This window comes from Epinephelus moara, chromosome 20 (assembly GCF_006386435.1).
Source record: "Epinephelus moara isolate mb chromosome 20, YSFRI_EMoa_1.0, whole genome shotgun sequence".
Lineage (NCBI taxonomy): Eukaryota > Metazoa > Chordata > Actinopteri > Perciformes > Serranidae > Epinephelus > Epinephelus moara.
Genome location: NC_065525.1, coordinates 742,955 through 764,215, shown reverse-complemented (window position 1 = coordinate 764,215; position 21,261 = coordinate 742,955). Strand labels below are relative to the sequence as shown.

Sequence of the window (21,261 nt, the reverse complement as noted above, 5' to 3'; positions counted from 1 at the left end):
TAGTTGGCTAACACCTCTGGATCCAGGGTGGACTTTTTTAGGAGAGGTTTAATTACAGCTACCTTACAAGACTGTGGTACATAGCCTGTTAATAAGGATATATTGAACATATCTAATATATGAGTGTTAACTAAAGGTAAGACCTCCTTAAGTAGCCTAGTTGGGATGGGCCATTTAGATGAAGAAATCACTGCGGTCAGTTCTTGAAGAGAAATCGGGGAGAAGCAATCTAAATATATATAAGGTCTTACAGCTGTGTTTGAGGTTAGGTAGGTACTATTTGAGGACAGGAGGTCATGAATTTTGCCTCTAATAGTTAGAATTTTGTCATTAAAAAAGCTCATAAAATCATTACTGCTAAGGGCTAAAAGAATACAAGGCTCAATAGTGCTTTGACTCTCAGTCAGCCTGGCCACAGTGCTGAAAAGAAACCTGGGGTTATTTTTGTTTTCTTCTATTAATGCTGAGTAATAGTTTGCTCTGGCATTGTGGAGGCCCCTCTTATAAGCTTTGAGACTGTCTGTCCAGATTAAACGAGATTCTTCCAGTTTGGTTAATCGCCAATTCCTTTCAAATTTTCGCGATATTTGTTTTAACTTACAGGTTTGAGAGTTATACAAAGGAGAGAACTTTCTTTGCTTTGTTAACTTCTTTTTAAGAGGAGCCACAGAGTCGAGTGTTGTTCGCAGCGAGCCTACAGCGCTATCGTCAAGATAATCAATTCGGGAGATGTTAAATTCGGCACAGGAAACCTCTGTTACTGAAGGACTTGGTATTGAATTTAACGACGGAGTAATCATTTCCTTAAATTTTGCGACAGCACTATCTGATAAACATCTAGTATAGTAACTGTTGCTGAGTGGCGTGTAATCGAGTAAAAAGAAATCAAAAGTCATCAAATAATAATCCGATAGCGAGGGATTCTGTGGAAAGACTGTTAGGTTATCAATTTCAATTCCATATGTCAGAACTAGATCGAGGGTATGCTTAAAACAGTGAGTGGGTTCATGTACACCCTGACTGAAGCCAATGGAGTCTAATAATGAGATAAACGCGGTAGCCAGTCATTATCGACGTCGACATGAATGTTAAAATCGCCTACAATAATAACTTTATCTGATTTAAGAACTAAACTGGATAAAAACTCTGAGAATTCAGAAACAAATTCAGAATATGGGCCAGGAGCACGGTACACTATAACAAATAAAAGTGGCTGTGAGGTTTTCCACGTCGGATGTAAAAGACTAAGAACGAGGCATTCAAATGAATTATAATCTAGCTTATATTTAGGGCTGATTAACAGACTAGAGTTAAAAATGGCTGCAACTCCCCCTCCTCGGCCGCTGCCTCGAGGAATGTGGGTATTATTATGACTGGGAGGAGTGGATTCATTTAGACTAACATATTCATCTTGACACAGCCAGGTTTCAGTGAGACTGAGTAAATCAATATGATTATCTGATATTAATTTGTTTACTAACACTGCTTTAGACGATAGAGACCTGATATTTAACAGTCCGCATTTAATTCTCCTGTTTTGTCTTTCTGTCACAGAAGAGGTTTTAATTTTTATGAGGTTGTTATGCACAACTCCTCTTTGTTTAATTTTGGATTTAAATAATTTAGGTAGTCGGGGGACAGACACCGTTTGTATAAATCTATGAAAACTATGGCTGGGTAACTGAACTAGAAGCTCAGAGAAGCGTATAGGACTACGACTCTGAGTCCTGATCTCAACTCTGGATTGTCAGGGATTTGAATTACTAATAAAATTTGCCAGGTTCCTAGAAATGAGAGCAGCTCCATCCAAAGTGGGATGAATGCCGTCTCTCCTAATAAGACCAGGTTTTACCCAGAAAGTTTGCCAATGATTAACGAAACCCACATTGTTTGCTGGACACCACCTGGACAGCCAGCGATTAAATGATGACATGCGGCTAAACATGTCATCAGTGGTCAGATTTGGGAGGGGTCCAGAGAAAACGACGGAGTCCGACATCATTTTTGCATATTCACACACCGAGGCAATATTAATTTTAGTGACCTCCGATTGGCGTAACCCGGTGTCATTGCCGCCGACGTCAATAACAATCTCACTGAATCTACATACGTTTAGCTTTAGCCAGCAGTTTTAAATTTGATTCAATGTCGCCCGCTCTGGCCCCAGGGATGCATTTGACTATGTCCGCTGGTGTTGCTAACTTGCACTCGCTGAGTGGGGAAAAGCGGTTGGAAACGTGAACAGGCTGGTGGTGAGCCGTGAGCTTCGGCTTGGAGCTATGCCTCTGGCGAACGGTTACCCAACCTCCCGGCTGCACAGGCGTTACCGGAGGACCGCTAGCAGAGGCTATGCTATGTGGCTCCGTACCGGCTACAGGGGACTGGCTAACTACCGCAGCTACTGAATGGTTTTCCATGGTGTGGAGCCTCGCCTCCAACGCAGCAAATAAGCTACACTTGTTACAATTACCACTGTCGCTAAAGGAGGCATAGGCATAGCTAAACATTTGGCACACCGAGCAAGAAAGAGCAGAGGGAGAAGCCATCGTTAACTGTAAAGCTAATGTAGCTGCCAAGGCTAGTAACGTGCAAACAACAGCTAAGAGATTAGCAGGGAAGTCGTAAAAAGGAGGAGAGCTATAAGTGCTTAAACAGAACTAGTGTGGGTTAAGACTTGAAGTAGATGTTAAAGCAACTGAAGAGAGAAAGCAGAAAGCAGGCTAGTAGAATTCACTAGAGCAGTACAGAGACGCTGTCACAGAAACACCGGAAATGACACAACTCGCTTACCGCAATACGTCAGCACGTCATCCCACAAGGTGATTTATGTAAATTAAGTCACACTATTTAACATAATTAATAATTATTATTAATACTTACATACTAATACATATTGTACCAAAATAGCCTGTAATATTAATTATATTATTACTTTCATTATTGCTGTTGTAAGCTACTGTCATTACCGTCTGTCCTGCATCTCTCTCTGTCTCTCTCTCTCTCTCTGTCTCCCTTTCTGTCTCATTGTGTCATATGGATTACTGTTAATTTATCATGTTGATCTGTTCTGTATGACATCTATTGCACGTCTGTCCATCCTGGAAGAGGGATCCCTCCTCAGTTGCTCTTCCTGAGGTTTCTACCGTTTTTTTGGGGAGTTTTTCCTTATCCGCTGTGAGGGTCCTAAGGACAGAGGGATGTCGTATGTTGCAAAGCCCTGTGAGGCAAATTGTGATTTGTGATATTGGGCTTTATAAATAAAATTGATTGATTGATTGATTGATTGACTTATCAATTATTGCAGATAGCCAATTTGATATTTAAATTGGAGATCTATGATGAGGTCATTCCCCTGTTAAGTCCCAAAAAATGGTGCCGCCTTGTAAAACACAGCACTGGTGCCTAGATCACAACAAATAGTATCCCCTCTTTTACAGTATCACCAGTAGATTCCCTACATTTTTGGTGCCTCAGTGTGACGACCAATATTGTTCCCAACATTTTTGGTGACCCCCCGTTGGCCTACTATTAAAACTTACAACAGTAGCAATGCAAAAACAGTGAGGAAAAAGCTTAATTCTCATGGAAAAGTATTAGAAAAAGCCACCTCTAGCTGCTTAAATGCTTTCTGTGTGATTGGGGCCTTAAACAGTTTACAAGCCTCTTTTGAGAACATAAACACATAAAAAATGGTCTTCTAAGAGTGAGGTTATTGAATATATGGGGACCCTACACTGTGTATAAAGAAATGTATTTAATATTTTTTCCAATGAAAAATAGTCAGCCGTCTGCACACACATATCAACATTATTTGTCCAGCTTGGAGGATGGCTTGTTTTAATGAAAATTAAGTTTAAGCTTGTTGTCTTCTTTACAGCGGTTGGAGAGAGGCATCATTTGTGTTTAAACAACAAAAATCAGTTATTAATCCTGGAAGTTTGAACCTGTGAGAATCTTTCCAACTTTAATGTACTGGTTTAATCAGCTGCTGTCCCCTCTTCTCGGTACTGTGTACCAGCACTGAATCTTTTAGTGGTATGGAGTATTGAACCGTACCAGCCTACTTTCACCCCTGCTTAAAACGAGCAAGGCACACAGTCACACAGTCACACAGCAAAAGGGAGCTTCTTTCTCTAGAGCTGTAATGTAACCCACTGATCAATCTTATTTTTGCTCAGTTTAACACAACCCTCCTCTCTTCACCTACTGTCGGTGATGAAGGCCTAAGTCCCTGTGTGCCTGCTGGAGGCTGCACAGCCATCAGCCACTGTTGGAGCATTGGAGTGTGCCATGGAATCATAATAAACAATAAACAAATGGCAGTCATCAACAGAACAGCTGTAAATGCCCCATGAGTTTGTCATAGAACTATAGCAGCAGTCAATAGTTAGCATGGCTGTTGTAATGGAATTTTACTATGTAACTGTATAACCCATCACTTGTATTAACTTTGCTTGAACAAATGCCTTTTGTAAGTTGCTCACTAATAGAACTCTCCCATGAACGTTTCCCATGTAATTTAAAAATGCTTACACAATCAGATACAGGATTTGTTATGTTTGTGTCATTCTGTTCAAGACCAGAGAACCGGTCCTAGCCGGCTGATGTCCTTGCAGGTGCGGTACATTCTTATCAGTTTCCTCCCTAACTTGTCTATAAAGAGTCCCAGCAAGGATACCTTTTGTCTACACTCTGCAGACTGCCTGCCACTCTGTATGATCTGACCCTTTGCGCAAAGCGTTAAAAGAGTGAAAGACATCTCTAGTGTTTCAGAAATCGTTATGTCAGACTCTCACACACTCATAAAGTGTATATATTTTTGGAAACCACACTGTAAACAAGACTCATGGGGACATAATGGCCTACAGTCAGCCGACTGTCAGCAACCATGGCTCTGTCAGCACCTATTCATTTTGAAAGAGCAATGGCTAATGGGGAGACACCAACACTCACGTCATCAATCACTCTGACTAATGGTATAGCTTCATCCCTCACTTACTAACTCAGAGACAGACAGAATTTTGCCTATAGGGCCAGCCTCACATGCTGCGGTCCATCCAAAAATACTTTAATTTTTTGAAATTTTATTCACAATTGCAACATTGGTCAGAAAATACCCTAGCCCTGGCGGTGATTAGGAGTTTTTCAATATAGGCTTTGTTTTCTGTACTAGGTGATTGGGGCCTGTGGACGAAACATAAGTTAAAATCTCTGAAATATTAAACATGTTGACTGTTTGGCAGTCACTCACCCCAAAAGTATCCTCGTCAGGTTTGTGAGCCTCTGCAGTCGGTGTTACTACTGGAAAAACACAAGATACAGTGGGTCTGAAAATCACAACAGTTTACTGCAGTCCTGCTTCCACAGACTGTCTACAGTCATCACATATTAAGCAACAAACTAGAGCAACTCAAGTGTATAAACACAGAGCTGCAGACTCAAGTAGGTGAAAGACGCATAACTTTGAGATCCAAGTCATGAAATGACATTGGTGTGGGCCGGTTAACAGACTGTATCTACATTATCCAGTCCAGTGCAGTTCAGCAGTCCAGTCTTTGCAGAGATCATAAAGTGCAGTTTTTATTGGGACCGTTCTGGGAACTTATACTGTAGACCTGTAAAGTAAAACATTACCATCAAGTGTGTTGTTTAACTGCAAAACAAAATAAGACAAAATAAGTTCAAGTTTAAGTTTAAGTTTATTTACTTTATTTATCCCCTGAGGGAAAATTCAATGTTTTCACTCTTGCTTGTCGATTACACACTGGTCCGAAAGACACACACATGCACAAACAGGACCTATACATTCACAAAGTGGAGAGATGTCAGAGTGAGGGGGCTGCCCTTGGTCAGGTGCCCCGAACGGTTGGGGGGTTCGGTGCCTTGCTCAAGGGCACCTCAGCAGTGCCCAGGAGGTGAACTGGCACCTCTCCAGCCACAAAATAAGTTACTTATGATCATAAAAAATAGCATTTCCCTCAATATGTATTATCATCAAGTATCTACTCAGTATTAGCTTCAAAAATACATTGGCTGGGCTCCAGTTAAGAGAGTGTCACAGACCTGTGCTCAGGTAAAAGTAAAACCTTTGCATCTAATATCACAATGTGACAAAAGAATCCAATGTTCAGTTTGGACTGACACTGTCAGAGAGGTTATTCATTTATATTTCTTGATTTACCTTTATGGTTATGACTGAGGTTTGCAGTGGTGTCTGTAGAATTTAAGGCTGAGCTGTTAGATTGCATTAGATTTCACAGGTGTACCTTATAAAGTGGCCATAATGACACTGGAAAAATATTAAGATGATGATGATGATGATGATGACGATGCACTGATGTGTAAGCGTTAATGTTATAGCTCTATGAGTTAGCAGCACTCTCTCCTAGACTTTACTCCTAGATATTTCTATATTACTAAATTGCATTTATAACTACGCTATGGTGACAACGTAATCGCCACCTGGATTATGTTAAGAGACATATGTGATGTCATGAAACAGTTCATTGGTGTACTGCTCTGGATTTGCAGGGGGTGGCCGCAGTCCAGACTCCTGTCTTAGGTAAGGGAAAGATCAGGTTTTCGGTTAAACATTAAAAAAGGTAATAATAATAATAAAAAGAATGCTGTAGTCACTGTTGAATAGTGTTGAAAGATTGGCTATTTTGGTGGAAAATAAATTAAATACGTTGCCAGTAAACATTTTGCTGATGTGTTCCATATCAGTTTTATTGTGAGTTATATTTCCCCCCCAGTGCATTTGCTGTATAAGATTAGTTGCACATAAATAATTTCTGGAAGACAGGGCAAGAGTTAGTGATCTAATTTAAGCAACTTTATATGCTGTTGGCAGTGATGGTCCCAGCACATTTGATGGTCCCAGCACATTTGGAGCCCCACATATAAAAAGCACTTACCGTAATCATAATCTGTGTCTGGACCTGTGGATGAACAAAGAAAACACACTGCTCAGTATATACATGTTTGAGTGTAAACTCTATGACAAGGATCACAAGAAAAGGGAAAATAGTTAAAGATGAGCAAATTTAAGATTAGAAACAGATCATGAGTGTAGGTTATAAGAAAAGCAAAAACAGAGCACTGTTGACAAGATCATCACCTCATGACTAAATATAGCTCTTCTTCCTTCTCCACATGTCACAGACACATACGCTAAGTATGAGTTCTATTTCAATATAGTACACAATACAAACATAATCAGATGTTGCTGACAAGAGGCTGACATCATACAGGGAATGTGATCCCCATGGGAACACTGCACAGTCGCACTGCGTCCACCTGAGGGCTAAGGCCCTGATCACACAGGACACATTTTGCAGGTTGTGAGGCGCACCACATTGCCTTTTTTTTAAATTTTTTTAACCGAATGCCACTAGGGAAAAAAACGCCTGCTGCGCCTTTTTATTGTTGCCAGGCAACCACTCCATCACCCCCTAACATTCCCATGTAATCAATGTACTGTTTATTTATTTGACTAATTAGTAAGTATCTAGTCACTGTAATATTCAGGCAGAGCTCTGATTGAGGGTGAAAGGCAATAAGTTAATAGTTTGTCAGGCGCAAGGAAATGGAGATCTGTGTGGGTACATGAGACCCTAAAAAAGAGGGTGGATCACGGGGAGTACCACCAGTTGGTCCAGGAGCTGTGCCTCGTTGATGGCCATCTCCAGGCATATTTTAGGATGATTCAGGGGCAGTTTGACAAGCTGCTGTCTATCCTCTGGCCATATAGCTCTGAATATCCAGCAACTGCTACCACCAGTTTCTCCACCATTGTTTACTAGCTGTAAATTTGTTGTCAGGACCACCACAGAGGGCCCGCCTCTCAAAAATCCAATTGGACAATGGGAAAAAGGTGGAGATGATGTGAGGCTTTTTCTGCCCTGATATGAAGTTTTTTCAGCTCAAGGTGTTCAGAGCGCTCTGGCAAGAACACCAGGCATTTAGATTGCAGAAACGCGAAGCGTGTTGTAATGCAAAAACTGTGATCAAAAACCTTCATTCTCATTAAAAACAAATCACAAAAAGGCAACCCCAGCTGCTAAAACATGTCCCGTGTGATCAGGGCCTCAAGTAGGCCTCAGGAATGGATTGGACAAACCATGCTGATCCTGGGACCATTCTGCAACATTCCAGGTTACATTCAATGACAACTGTTGTTTTTTTAAACAATGCACTTCTACAATAACTGTGCATGGCAGCTAAAGTTAAGAGCTATGGAGCTAATCAGCTCATCGGAGCATTTTCATCACCACCCATTAGTGTTAATTTTGACAGCAATTTTAGATTTAGCCTAAGTTTCAGTTTTAAGATGAAAATGCTCATCAGTTTAGTCACATTACAAATAATTTCATAATATACTGTATGATATAATATCATATAATATCATTTAATATAATATCATTTCTCCAGCAGTTTTTGAAAGGTTTAAGGGGTGATTTATGAGCACACACTTACTGATCATCATTTGAAAAGATCAACCTATATTTATGCTCTCAAAAACTTTGACACTACAAATAACCAATCTGAGGCAACTAGGATTTGTTTGTTTAATTACAAACTCTGACTAATCCATATCATATTCTTTCTTAATCTGCAGCATGTTAGTCTGGAGGTTTAAACTTGTGTCCTTCCAGAGAGTTGGTGCTTAAAACTAAACATTCATCTCTGTCAGAGTAAACTGATCTGAGTTCAGACTGTTTACGTACAGCACAGCTACACTCACCGAAAACTAATCCTCCTACCTACCTGTCAAATAGCATCAGCCCATAAACCTTCTCGAGTCTGGATTGAGTGGGGTGGGATTATACGAGAAGATGTGCTTGCTCCACTGCCGTTTAGTGGCTAAAAAGTGGAGCTAACTGCAAACAGCCACTGCTGCAACTAACAAACTCTGCAAATCCATTCAGCAGCTCCACCATCCATGGTCAGACATACACGGCTCATTATTTACTGCTGAAATACAGCTTACAACTTGCACCAACAGCTGACGCTGCTCCAGTGTGAGTGATTTGGCTGGCTAGCGAAACATCCTGACACAGGCTATTTACTGGAGTTTACCAGCTTGACGCTTATTAGGCATTTGAAGATAATTACAAGCATGGCTGTTCTCTGCTTTCATTGTCCAATAGTCCACCAATATTTTCATCATGTCTTGTCTTATCAATCAAATGAAACATAGATTTCATCTTAGTTTTTACTATCAAGATTAATTTTTACCTCGTCATCATCTTGTTTTTGTCATGGACAAAAAGATTGTTGACGAAAAATTTTTGTAATAGTTTTAGTCAACGAAATTAACACTGCCACACATACGTAGAGTCAACTTTCTCTTGTTGTTTCATGCTATTGCGCCACCAGGTCAAGATTTGTCAACACTTTGGTCCTTGAGAAGGTATCTGAAAAAACTGATGGCTGCATACACATACCATGGTATTTATCAATATTGATGGTCCAAATGGTAAATTCTGACCCTTCCTCTTACACAAATAGTGATACAGTTACCACCTAAAAAACATTTCCAAAGTTAAATCAATGCTGTCTCAGTAAGACGCTGAAAAACTGGTTCATGCTTTCATCTCCAGACTAGATTACTGTAACACCCTTCTTGCCAGACTCCCTAAAAAGACTGTGGGACGTCTCCAACTTATTCAAAATGCTGCAACCAGAGTACTGACTGGGACGAGAAATGATGAGAAATTTCAAAATACTCCTCACAGTTTACAAAGCATTTAATGGTCTGGCTCCTCAATATATCTCTGACCTGATCACAGCCTACATACCCCCCCAGAACCCTCAGATCATCAGACACTGGTCTCCTAACTGTACCTATGATCCAAAATAAATTTGTTGAAGATGCATTCAGTCATTATGGCCCCAGTCTCTGGAACAAACTGCCTGATGATCTGAGACACTCTGCAACTGTGTCATTCTTTAAAGTCAAGCTTAAGGCCTACCTGTTCTCCCAGGCCTATGAATAGTTAGTCTCTCTCTCTCTCTCTCTCTCTCTCTCTCTCTCTCTCTCTCTCTCTCTCTCTCTCCCTCTCTCTCTCTGTCTCTAGCCCCTTATACACTGCCAGATTTTTGGCAAACGTTGGGCCGTTTTGCTGGCAAGCTGCGAGCGTTCTGAGGTGCCCAATTTTCCACCTCGTAGGGTAGTCATATTGGCGGAACCTTTTTGGTTTAAACAGAAGGAGGCGGCCTTCCACCACGGGTGGGGCTGTTGATGACTTGTGGGAGGAGCTTTTGATGACGCCGCACGTGCAACCCACTGGCGGTGGATAAACAGGAAACAGCTCATAGCAGGAATTAGTGAGCAGCTAGTAGCAAGAGGCAAACCTGATAGACACTATAAAGATGAGCAACTGGGAAGACAAGGAATTGCGCACCCTCCTTGTCCTCACAAACGAAGAGGCCATAAATTGTCAAGTGACAGGGACGGTGAAGGACGGACCAACTTATGAGAGAATCGCAGAAGGACTGACTAGCTGCACGTCACTGTTTACGTCACACACTGAGCTACACGTTTTGTTACTTGCTCACGCCTCCCATTGCCCCGAAAAAGGCACATTCTGTATAAACAAAAGTTGGTAGGCGGCATTTTGCTGCACTCCCTGATTTTGCTTTTATACTGCCAATGCTGAAAGAAGACTGATTGGGCTATCTTGGTAGTGAATATCAATGGTCACAGTTGTAAAAGTAAAGTGCTTTCATATATCATGTATTTTCAGCCTATAAACTAACATCTCCAAAAGATCCTTCACAAGTTTTATGGATTTCTCTAACAGGATGGTATTTTCTCTAAGTGTATGCCATGCACAGAGTTTAGCATTGAGGCGAATGAGGTTAGTTTCAGAAAAAAAGCCTCTAAAAGCTCCTGTGACAAATCAAGCCATGCTTTTATGAGAGTATAAATAACATTTATTTTTAAGGTTCATGCTTTATGCATTGATTGTCCTATCTTTGTCTGTACTAACTGTATTTAGAGTTCTACATATTTGTAGGTTTCTTTTTGCTCGGCTGCATCCACTTTGTTTCATTAATGTTGTAATCATTCTTTTTTTAATGCATTTCTTCCCCCTGCCATGTTTGCATGTAGCTCCAAGAAGGCTCCCCCAGCATGAGCAGGGAACACACATCTGTTATCTTAAATTATGACCAAGTGAATTAGGAAGATATTTGTGATTGCATTTTCCTTCTCTCTGATATGTGAGTGAAATGCTTAACATTTCCATGTTTTAATAAAGTGAGGTATTAGAGGGTCTGAGGGAATGGTAGAGGTCTGGTACTTTTTACAGTAGCTGCATGCAAGCCCAGTACAAATGAGTAGAGCAGTGATCACTGATTTGACTTTGTTTTGACAGTTTCATTTGAAAGAAATCAAGACAGATAAAACTCTGCTGATGTGTTTTCTATAGTTAACAGTGTAGTAAATACTAGATATGACATGAACTTAATGTGCCCCTCAGTGTCCTAACGTACCTTCAAAGGGCTTGTCCAGGAAATGTCCGTACACAGTACTGGTGGCTACACCGAGGTAGTTGCTGGCCTCCAAAGTATAGTTGCCATTGTTGTGATGTGTTGGGTTTTTAAAGGTTAGGCAGCCTTCTATGTAGTCCTGATAAATATCCATATCAGGACGCACATACTCAGTGTGGGATATCTCCTAAAGGGGAAAGACAGAACAAATGAGCAGTGACATCATGTCATGAAACCCTGAGCAGAGCTCTATATCTAATGTCATTTACCAACAAAACCCGTGTTCAGAGTAATCATATGATGTGAGAGATCACACTGCAGAATATTAAAATGTCCCTAGTAGTTACCAAACTTTTATCTTTTTTTTTTTCCATCTATCCTCTGATACCACCCTACCTGATGCAAAATCCCTTGAATGTTCAGCAACTAGTTACATGTTTACCCCTATATCATACTGGTAGGTACAGTTCTGAGATATTTGTACTTGACTGGAGTATTCATTCAGTATTAATTCATCTCCTCCAAGAATCGCCACCTTAATGTGGTGGAGGGATTTGTGTCCTCCTAGGGCAAAGTGAGGGGGGTTCGGTTACTGGGAGGAACGGCCTGCCTGAGGAGATTCACTAGTGTACCTGGTACCAGATCACCCTAGGTCAAAGATTGATGATCGACCTTGTGGTTGTATCATCAGATCTGCGGCCATGTGTCATGGATACATGGGTGAAGATAGGGGCAGAGCTGTCAACTGATCACCACCTGGTGGTGAGTTAGATCAGATAGACCTGGTAAACCCAAACGTGTAGCGAATGTGTTAGTTTGCAATGTAGTACCCTTGAGTAGAGACCTCGTATAGGCCCTTTCGGGTCTCCTGTCTCTACCTTGCACTTCTCTTTTGTTGTTTGTAATTGCTCTTGTGTTTTTAACTGTGCTAAATAAATAAATACAAATACAAAAAAAATGTGAACTGATAAGATCTGGCTGAGAGCCCTGTCTGTGAGGTCTTTAACTCCTACCTCCGGAAGAATTATGCAGCCTAGGGGAGGTTGAGAACATGGAATCCAAGTGGCCCATGTTTAAAACCTCCATTGTGGGGTCGGTTGCTAGGAGCTGTGGTCAGAAGGCTGTCGGTGCCTGTCCTGGTGGAAACCTAAGAAGGGAGGGAGGTCGTCAGGGTGAAGATGGAGGCCTTTGAGGTCTGGCTGGCCCAGGGGTCATCTGAAGCAGCAGACAGCTACAGGTTGGCCAGAAGGGCTGAAGATGTAGCAGTCACTGGAGCAAAAACCCAGATGTGGGAAGAGTACGGGGAGGCTATAGAGAAGGACTTTCAGCTGGCCTAAAGGAAGCTCTGGCAAAACCATTAGACACTAAAGGAAGGGAAAGCAGGGCTTGTTTCAGGCTGAGATCAGCAGAGAAAGGGAACTACTGACCCAAATTGGGGATATCGTCATGCGGTGAAGGGTGCACTTTGAGGAACTCCTGAACCCGGCTGTCACATCCTCTGTGGGGGAGGCAGAGCCTGAAGACTCAGGGGTTCTCTCCCCGATATCCCTGGCAGAGGTTACTGACATAGTCAAAAAGCTCCCTAGCAGCAAGGCACTTGGTGTGGATGAGATTTGCCATGAGATGCTGAAGGCTTAGGAAATTGTTGGGCTGTCTTGGCTGACATGCCTTTTCAGTGTTACGTGGAGGTCAGGTACAGTGCCAGCAGAGTGGCAGATGGGACTGGTGGTCCCCATTCTCAAAAAAAAGGGACCAGAGGGTGTGCTCCAATTATCAGGGTATCACAATGCTCAGCCTCCTGGGAAAAGTTTACTCCAGGGTGCTGGAAAGGAGGCTCTGACCAATTGTCGAACCTCGGATTCAGGAGGAGCAATGCGGATTCCGTCCCAGCCGTTGGAGTTTGCCCATCCAGTCTACATGTGCTTTGTGGACTTAAAGAAGGCTTATGAGCACATCCCTTGGAGAGTCTTGTGGGGGGTACTGCTGGATTATGGGGTACCGGGCTGTATGAACACAGTGAGAGCTGCATCTGCATACTCAGCATAAAATCAAACATGTTCTCGGTGGGTGTTGGCCTCTGTCAGGGTTGCCCCTTGTCAGTGATCCTGTTCGTGATATTCAGGGACAGGATCTCGAGGCGCAGCCGTGGAAAGGAAAGGGCCTGGTTTGGAGACCTCAGAATTCTGTTGGCTTCATGACACCTAACCTCCAGCATGCACTGGGGCGGTTTGCTGCTGATTGTGAAGCGGTCGGGATGAGAGTCAGCACCTCCTTATCTATGGCTATAGTTCTCTGCTGGATACCGGTGGATTGCCCATCCAGATTGGGAGAGAATTACTGCAAGTATCTTAGTATCAAGTATCTTGGGGTCTTGTTCATGAGTGATGGTAGAATGGAGCGTGTGATCCATCGGAGGTTTGGGGCAGCCTCTGCAGTGATGTGGGTGCTGCGCCTGACCATCATGGTGAAGATGGAGCTAAGCCAGAAGGTAAAGCTTTTCATTTACTGGTCCATTAACATCCCAACCCTCACCTATGGTCATGAGCTCTGGGTAGTGACAAAAAGAATGAGATCCTGGATAAAAGCGGCAGAAAAGAGTTTCCTTTTTGGGTGGCTGGGCTCAGCCTTAGAGGTAGGGTAAAGTGGTAGCCTCCGGGGCACCTCCCATTGGAAGTGTTCCGGGCATGTTCCACTGGTAGGAGGCCCTGGGGCAGACCCAAAACACACTGGAGGGACTACATATCCCATCTGGCCTAGGAATGCCTTGGGGTCCCCCAGGAGGAGCTGGAAAGTGTTGCAGAGGAGAGGAACGTCTGCTTTGCTTGGCCTGCTGCCCCCGCGATCCGGCCCCAGGCAAGTGGATGGAAATGGATGAATGAATGGATGGATGGATGGATGGATGGATATATGGATGGATGGATGGATGGGGTATTCATATTTTCTTCCACTTTAACTTCTAATCCTTTATTTTAGAGACAAGCTTTGTAATGTTTATTTAACTATCACTGATTTTTTGACAGCTAATGTTTCATCTCACACAGGCTTTGCCCTCTACAGGACTCTTTGGATAATATTCCTCTAATCACGAACACTTATTTGCACACCAAGAAAATGTATTGACGTAGCTGGCCAATCAGGATGTGCCTACCCAAATACATGCAGACGCCACAGCATATAGGGAGGCAGATTTTTGCCCTCAGACATCCTTCTTCTCCTCACTGACAGAGACTGAGCAGCTTCCTCCATTAATGGAGTCGCCACTTCAAGAACCTCATCACTGCCTCAGTGTAGACCAAGCAGAGAGCAGTACTCATCAGCCACCAGCCTACAAGGCCTACTGGGCACTGCCCAAGTGTAGATGCAAGCAGTAGTGGGATCACATCAGATACTTCGACGTGATGCTTTACTGCCATGAAAATGAACAGGAGCTCGGAATCAATGAGGGCAAGACCTTCGCTCCAACTGCTACACTCCTCCACCCTCCCCCTGTCACTGCCATTGAGACAGTGGGTTGTTTGTAGATGATGACAACATTTCATTGCTGTCCTGTATATCAGTGTTCCATTCGACTCGAGTGCCGACATCTCTCCATCGGAACCTCCCCGCTGGTGATGTCTGCAGTGGGCTGTGTCAGGCTCCCCTCGACTCCTCCCACCCAAGCCAGTAAGTCCTTTTTGTTATGATCCAACTCGCCCGGCTCATGCTGCTTTCAACTCATTCCCTCTTTCAGACATCTGCCCTGGCTGGGAATAAAGTTGTGGATTATGTCAGGGTGCAGGGTTGCACAGATAAGTTTTACCTGTACCCCTCCTGCTCATTGGCCTGACAGCCCATCTGCCTCAGCCATCAGCTGGTTGGTCAGAGAGCAGGGAGCCTCTAACCACAGCTGCTGCATGACAGAGATGCAGGAGTATTTTGACTTGATTTTTTGGGAGTGCAGCTAGCTGCACATCTGATAGAGATGTGTTAGGCATTTGTGGGTTTCCCCTCAGCTAAATGCCCCCCTCCCTTACTGTCTCAGAAGGACATTCAAAATGTCCACCTCTGTGAATGAACATGTGATGTTTTGTGATGTTTTGTGATGTCTGTGATATGTCTGTGCCTGTGATATTTGTGATTGATCTCTGTAAATATACAATTAGTGGAAAACGAATTTCCCTCTGGGACGAATAAAGTAAGTCTAAGTCTAAGTCTAAGTCTAACACATGTTTAATTCTCCCTCCTGATTCCCACAAGAGATAAGAGGATTAAACAGTGACACACTGTCAGCTGCGAGGCTGCCGGCAATGATGCCTTCACGCACCTTTCCATGGCTTGTATCTTTCCTTGCTGGTGGTGATGCATTCATTTACCTCACCAGGTCTAAGAAATTTCCATGGTGTCAGGGACACGTTCAGGGATCATTTAACCACCTCTGAATTTTCCATGTTGGCCTCCCATTGGCCAGCCTTCCATTTGTGGAAGAACCAACAACAAAGAACTCAGACACAGCCTATTACGACATTTTAGCTGTTACACAACATGTGGCTAACACGTCTATTTTCCCCTTGACAGGAACTAGAGCAATTGAAGGTGCTGTGTCATGAGCTCTGGACTCTGAGAATATGTTGTGGGAACACACATATCACCTATACAGAAGCTGTGATTATCACATACAAAAAATGATATAAAAGAAATAAATACACATATCTATTTCTCTCTCACTGATCTCCACTGGAGACAGGAGGGATTGAATACAGTGACAATATCAGCTGCCGCTTTGTCAATGGGAAGGCCGGCAGTGATGCATTTAGGTACATCATCACCTGCTCGGTCCTTTCCATTACGGCCCCACATGAGCCAGCTTTACATTTATTGAAGGTCTAGTGGAAAAGTGGGCTGAGACAGATTATTGCAGCTTTTTAACTGCTGCTCAGCAGCCATTCACTCGTCCCCTAACTTAGTTTACAGGGAGTGGCGATGCAACTGCACATTAACAGAATGAATGGACAGGATGCTGACACTGGGCTATTCCCTCCAGTTTTGCCATGTTTCTCCTTCATTCATGGACATTGAGGAAGTGAATGTATCCTCCCAGGAGAAGATAGATTACCTATCAGCAGAGATCCAGGACCTGTTGAAGAAACGTCTGTCACCCCTACTGACAACAGACAGAAGGGGTTTCACTTCCTGGCTCCCATGAGGACAGGAGAATTCAGACCCATTTTGGATCTCTGCATCCGATGTGTTGCCTGCAAGATGTTTCATATAGTAACCATCAAGAAGTTACTGAACTACTCCAGCCAGGTGATTGATTCACCACCTATGATTTAACAAAACAGGGAACTGTTGTGTTTTGCTTCATGCAGGACAGCCTACAAGTACAACAGACTGCCAGTTGCCTATGACCTGGCACCTAACATCTTCAGCAAATGTGTGGATGTGGCATTTCAGCCCCTGAGCAACCGTGGAATGAGGATGTCTTTTGTCTCGAAAACCTTATCATTATGGCCATGTCATATGTGTGTGTTCTACACACCCCAGTTGATCTTATATCTAACCAAGTTAAGGTTCGCAATCAACTGGACGAAGAGCCACCCCCTACCGCACCAACTGGTAACTATCTTGGGGTTGTGATCAATACAAGCAGTCTGCGGGTCACTCTGTCGAACACAGACAGACGGCCCTAAAGCAAGCAGCTTTCAAATGTGTATTGGTGCAGTGCTAATGGTGTTGACTGTCATGTAGGTGCCTGGGTTTCTGGCAGCAGCCCACCTGGTGGTATCACTGGGGCTACTGCACATTCAGCACCTGCAGAGGTGGTTTGCCAGCCTTTGATGGATGCCAAGAAGCACAAGTGACGCTTGGTTACCATTCTACCCTCAGTGCGGGATAACCTGAGATACTGGTGGTCCCCACAACACTTGTTGCAGGAAACACCACTGGGACAACTGATCTCCTATGGCACGGTTGTTGTGGAGAGAAAGTAACTGGAGACGAATATCCTTTTTTTAATAGACTTCTATTAGACAAACTCTACAAGCTCTTTGTCTGACAGAGAACTATGAACTTCAAAATACTCTTTTACACACAGTCAGGTACAGAATTGACTTAATATCTTTGTCCATGTTCTGCATACACACCCATACCAACCAACACCTGTGAATTGTTTATCTTTTTTGTCATGGCATTTATTGGTATAATAAACACATACCAAACACAAACATAAACAAAAAAAAAGAGTCTCACATATTACTGGTACTATCCATCAAACAAACTCATAGCTCAGTCCTTAGCCAAGCCCCTCTCGGAACAGATCTCAAACTCTTTCTTGGCACAAATATTCTCCATATCATTGAAAATTGCACAAGAGTTCAAAACAGTTCACACCCCACTCTATTGCCGCTGAATGTTTGCTTGTATGATGTACTGATATAAAGAGATTATTAAGATGAAATGTAAGTACTGAAAGTAATCTTTCAAAACTGGAAATCAAAAAAATCCACTCACATCACTCACTGGCTCAACTCTCTTACCAAATACATTTTAATAGAACAAAAAAATGCTCACAAAACAAACAATATATCAGTCTTTAATGAAACTTGGAACAGATTTCTAACTCATCTCAACCCCAAATAGTACCTACCAATAAACCAAAGCCACATATATGTCCACAGGACCCTGCCATGATAACCATCTTTCAAATACCACAAAACACCCAACAATACAAAAGCATCTTTATTTTTATTTATTATTTGTTTACTGTTTCTTCTAGATCCCCCTTTAATTTATAATCATTAGGGACTTCGGCCAACAGCAGGTCCGTAGGACCCTACTGAAATCGTGCTGTTTATTAGGGTCCGAGCAACGACTGCAAGTCGTCCACGTAGTACCCTATTGAAATCGCGTTGTTTATTGTTAGGGCCCGAGTGAAGACGAAGTCGTCCGCGGAGGACCCTATTGAAATCGCGCTGTTTATTAGGGCCCGAGCGACGACAAAGTCGTCCGAGGACGCTATTGAAATCTTGCTGTTTATTATTATTATTATTAGGGCCCGAGCGACGACGAAGTCGTCTGCGGAGGACCCTATTGAAATTGTGCTGTTTATTAGGGCCCGAGCAGGAGACCTGCGAGGTCCCTATTGTTTTTCGAATCATTATTAGGGCCCAAGCGACTACGAAGTCGTCCATGAGGACCCTGTTGTAATCGTGCTGTTTATTATTAGGGCCCGAGCGATGACGAAGTCGTCTGCGGAGGACCCTATTGAGATCGCGCTGTTTATTAGGGCCCGAGCAGGAGACCTGCGAGGTCCCTATTGTTTTTCGAATGATTATTAGGGCCTGAGCAACGACGAATTCGTCTGTGAGGACCCTATTGTAATCACACTGTTTATTATTATTAGGGCCCGAGCAGGAGACCTGCGAGGTCCCTATTGTTTTTCTCCCGATTATTTATATATATATATATTTTTTTTTTTTTTTCTTCCGCCCATATGATCGCATTTTTCACTGCCTGAAAATACCCCAGCACTCACCAAACTTGGAATATCAGTCACACCTGGCGAAAAATTTTATAATTTATTGTCGTCATGAATTTCCACCACTAGGTGGTGCTATTATTAAGGAAAGTGCGTTTTGGCTCATAACTCCCATATACTTTGTCGCACATTCAAAAACTTTTTATCCACGCGTTCAGTGAATGGTGCTGAATCTTGTGGTATAGGCCACGGCCATTTCCGCCTCCTTTTTTTTCCACAAATTCGCAAAATGTCGCAAACTTACTTTTTCGAACTCCTCCCAGGCAATTTCACCGATTGGCATGAAACTTTGCACACAGCATCTGTGGACTCTTCTGACAAAAATTTATTAAAAGAACTTTGATATTCCAAAGAATACTCAAGTTATTAAATAACAACTTCCTGCAGATTTAGTTCTAAACAGGAAGTGTTGCATATCTCCACATTGGTGGGTCCGAATGACATGAAACTCACTTTACTACTTCCCCATGAGCCCCTGAGGCTCTGTGCAAAACGTCAGGCGATAACCACCAGGTGGCGCTCTTTAAATTGAAGTATTTTATATCTCAACATCAGATCAACAGCGGATTAACACGAAACTTGGTATGACTATTGTCAATGCCCTCCTGAGGATATCTGACAAAGGACTAACCGATCCGCCACTAGGTGGCGCTGTGGTGGCCATCTAATTTAATATTTGGCACTGTGCCAACACCATAACACTCACGGAAATAAAATTGAAAGGGGTGGTAAAGACTGGCCCCTGTAACTCATACACCAAAAATGACCAGAAGGTGGCACTATTTTCAATTGAAAAGCGTTTTTGGCTAATAACTCCAACATAATATGTCGTGCATTGTTAAACCTTCTATTTACATGTTCTCTGAATTAAGCTGAATTGTGTGGTGTAAGCCACGCCCACTTTCGCAGTAACTTTCCATTCGCTAAATCACAACAAATGAAAAACGTATTTTTTCGAACTCCTCCTAGGCGATTTGACCGATTTGCACCAAACTTTGCATGTAGCATCTGTTGACCCTCCTGACAAAAAGTTATAAAAAGAATTTTGATCGTCCAAAAAACGCCCAAAATATAAAACAACAAATTCCTGCACATTGTTTTCAAAACAGACAGTCTTTCATATCTTGACCAAATACAGTCCAATTACCACAACACTTTTGCTAATTGTGTTCCATGGCCCGATGAGGGACTGTGCAAATCGGCCAATGGGTGGCGCTCTAGTGGCAGTCTAATTAGTGTGAACGAAAGTAAATTGGAAAATCTTCAAATCCTCTTCAAAACTCATCGACTTTCGTCCTCTTCTTGTCCCTCATACTTTGAGCTAGAAACACCATGTCAACTTTTAAAGAGTCAGAAGACCTTGAACTATTGGGCATGTATTAACCCCAAGAGTCAGCGAGAGCAGGGGTGGAAGATGACTCACAGGTGGATTACACAGTAACAGACATTGGAACGGACACGACTATGACTTGGATCTGTGACTCAGTGAAGGATAGGGGCACGGACCTATCCACCAGGGCTAGAATTAGCAGCACTCAGGGCAAGGCGAGTGCATCTCTAGAGGATAAAAGTAGCACAGTTGAGAGCAAAATGCTTCAGGTTTGTCCTTGCGGCTGGCAGAAAGTAACATCAGTGAAAGGCCTCAGAACTCATCAGGGAAAGAAGAAGTGTGTGGCAAAGAAAGGGCAGAGTAGCCGCATTGATCAGTACTTCCTAAGAAGTCAGTCGAATCGGTCGGATGAAGTCCAGCGGCAGGTAGAAAACCACAGTTCGCAGGATATCAGTAACACTGCCACTGAGGAGGAGGGGGTAGTAAGAGAGGATGCAGGTGACACTGAGGCCAGTATGCCAGCCAGAGAGAGAACCATGGAGCAAAAGGTTAGAGTTAGATGGCCTAGAGCAAATGACAGTAAAGAATGGGAGATAGTTAATAGAGATTTGTCAGTAATCTTGAGTAGGCTTAGAGGAAATGCAATAGAAAGGTTAGGAAAGATGGGAGATATAATGTATTCATATGGTGTAGAGAGGTTTGGGGTGCATGAGAGAAAGAGGAGTGCGAGGGTACAGTCAGGTAAGTCTAGGCGGCAAAGAGAAATAGAGAAGTTAGTCAAGGAAAGGAGACAGTTAAGAAAGCAGTGGAAAAAGGCTACAGAAGAAGAAAGGGAGGGAATTAAGGTGTTGCAAGAGGAGTTGAGAAGCAGGCTAGCAGTTCTTAGAAGGGCAGAGCATCTCAGGAAAAAGAGGAG

General features: G+C 42.9%; 1 protein-coding gene across 1 annotated transcript in view; it reads right to left on the bottom strand.

Moving 5' to 3' along the window:
* Positions 1-21,261, bottom strand: part of ntrk3a (neurotrophic tyrosine kinase, receptor, type 3a) — a 550,968-nt gene that overhangs the window by 216,201 nt on the left and 313,506 nt on the right. The window contains exons 9-11 of the mRNA XM_050073398.1: positions 11,503-11,686; positions 6,918-6,941; positions 5,252-5,301 (exon numbers count right to left, since the gene is read on the bottom strand). Coding sequence (XP_049929355.1) covers positions 5,252-5,301; positions 6,918-6,941; positions 11,503-11,686 — 258 coding nt within the window. The remainder of the gene's footprint in view (positions 1-5,251; positions 5,302-6,917; positions 6,942-11,502; positions 11,687-21,261) is intronic.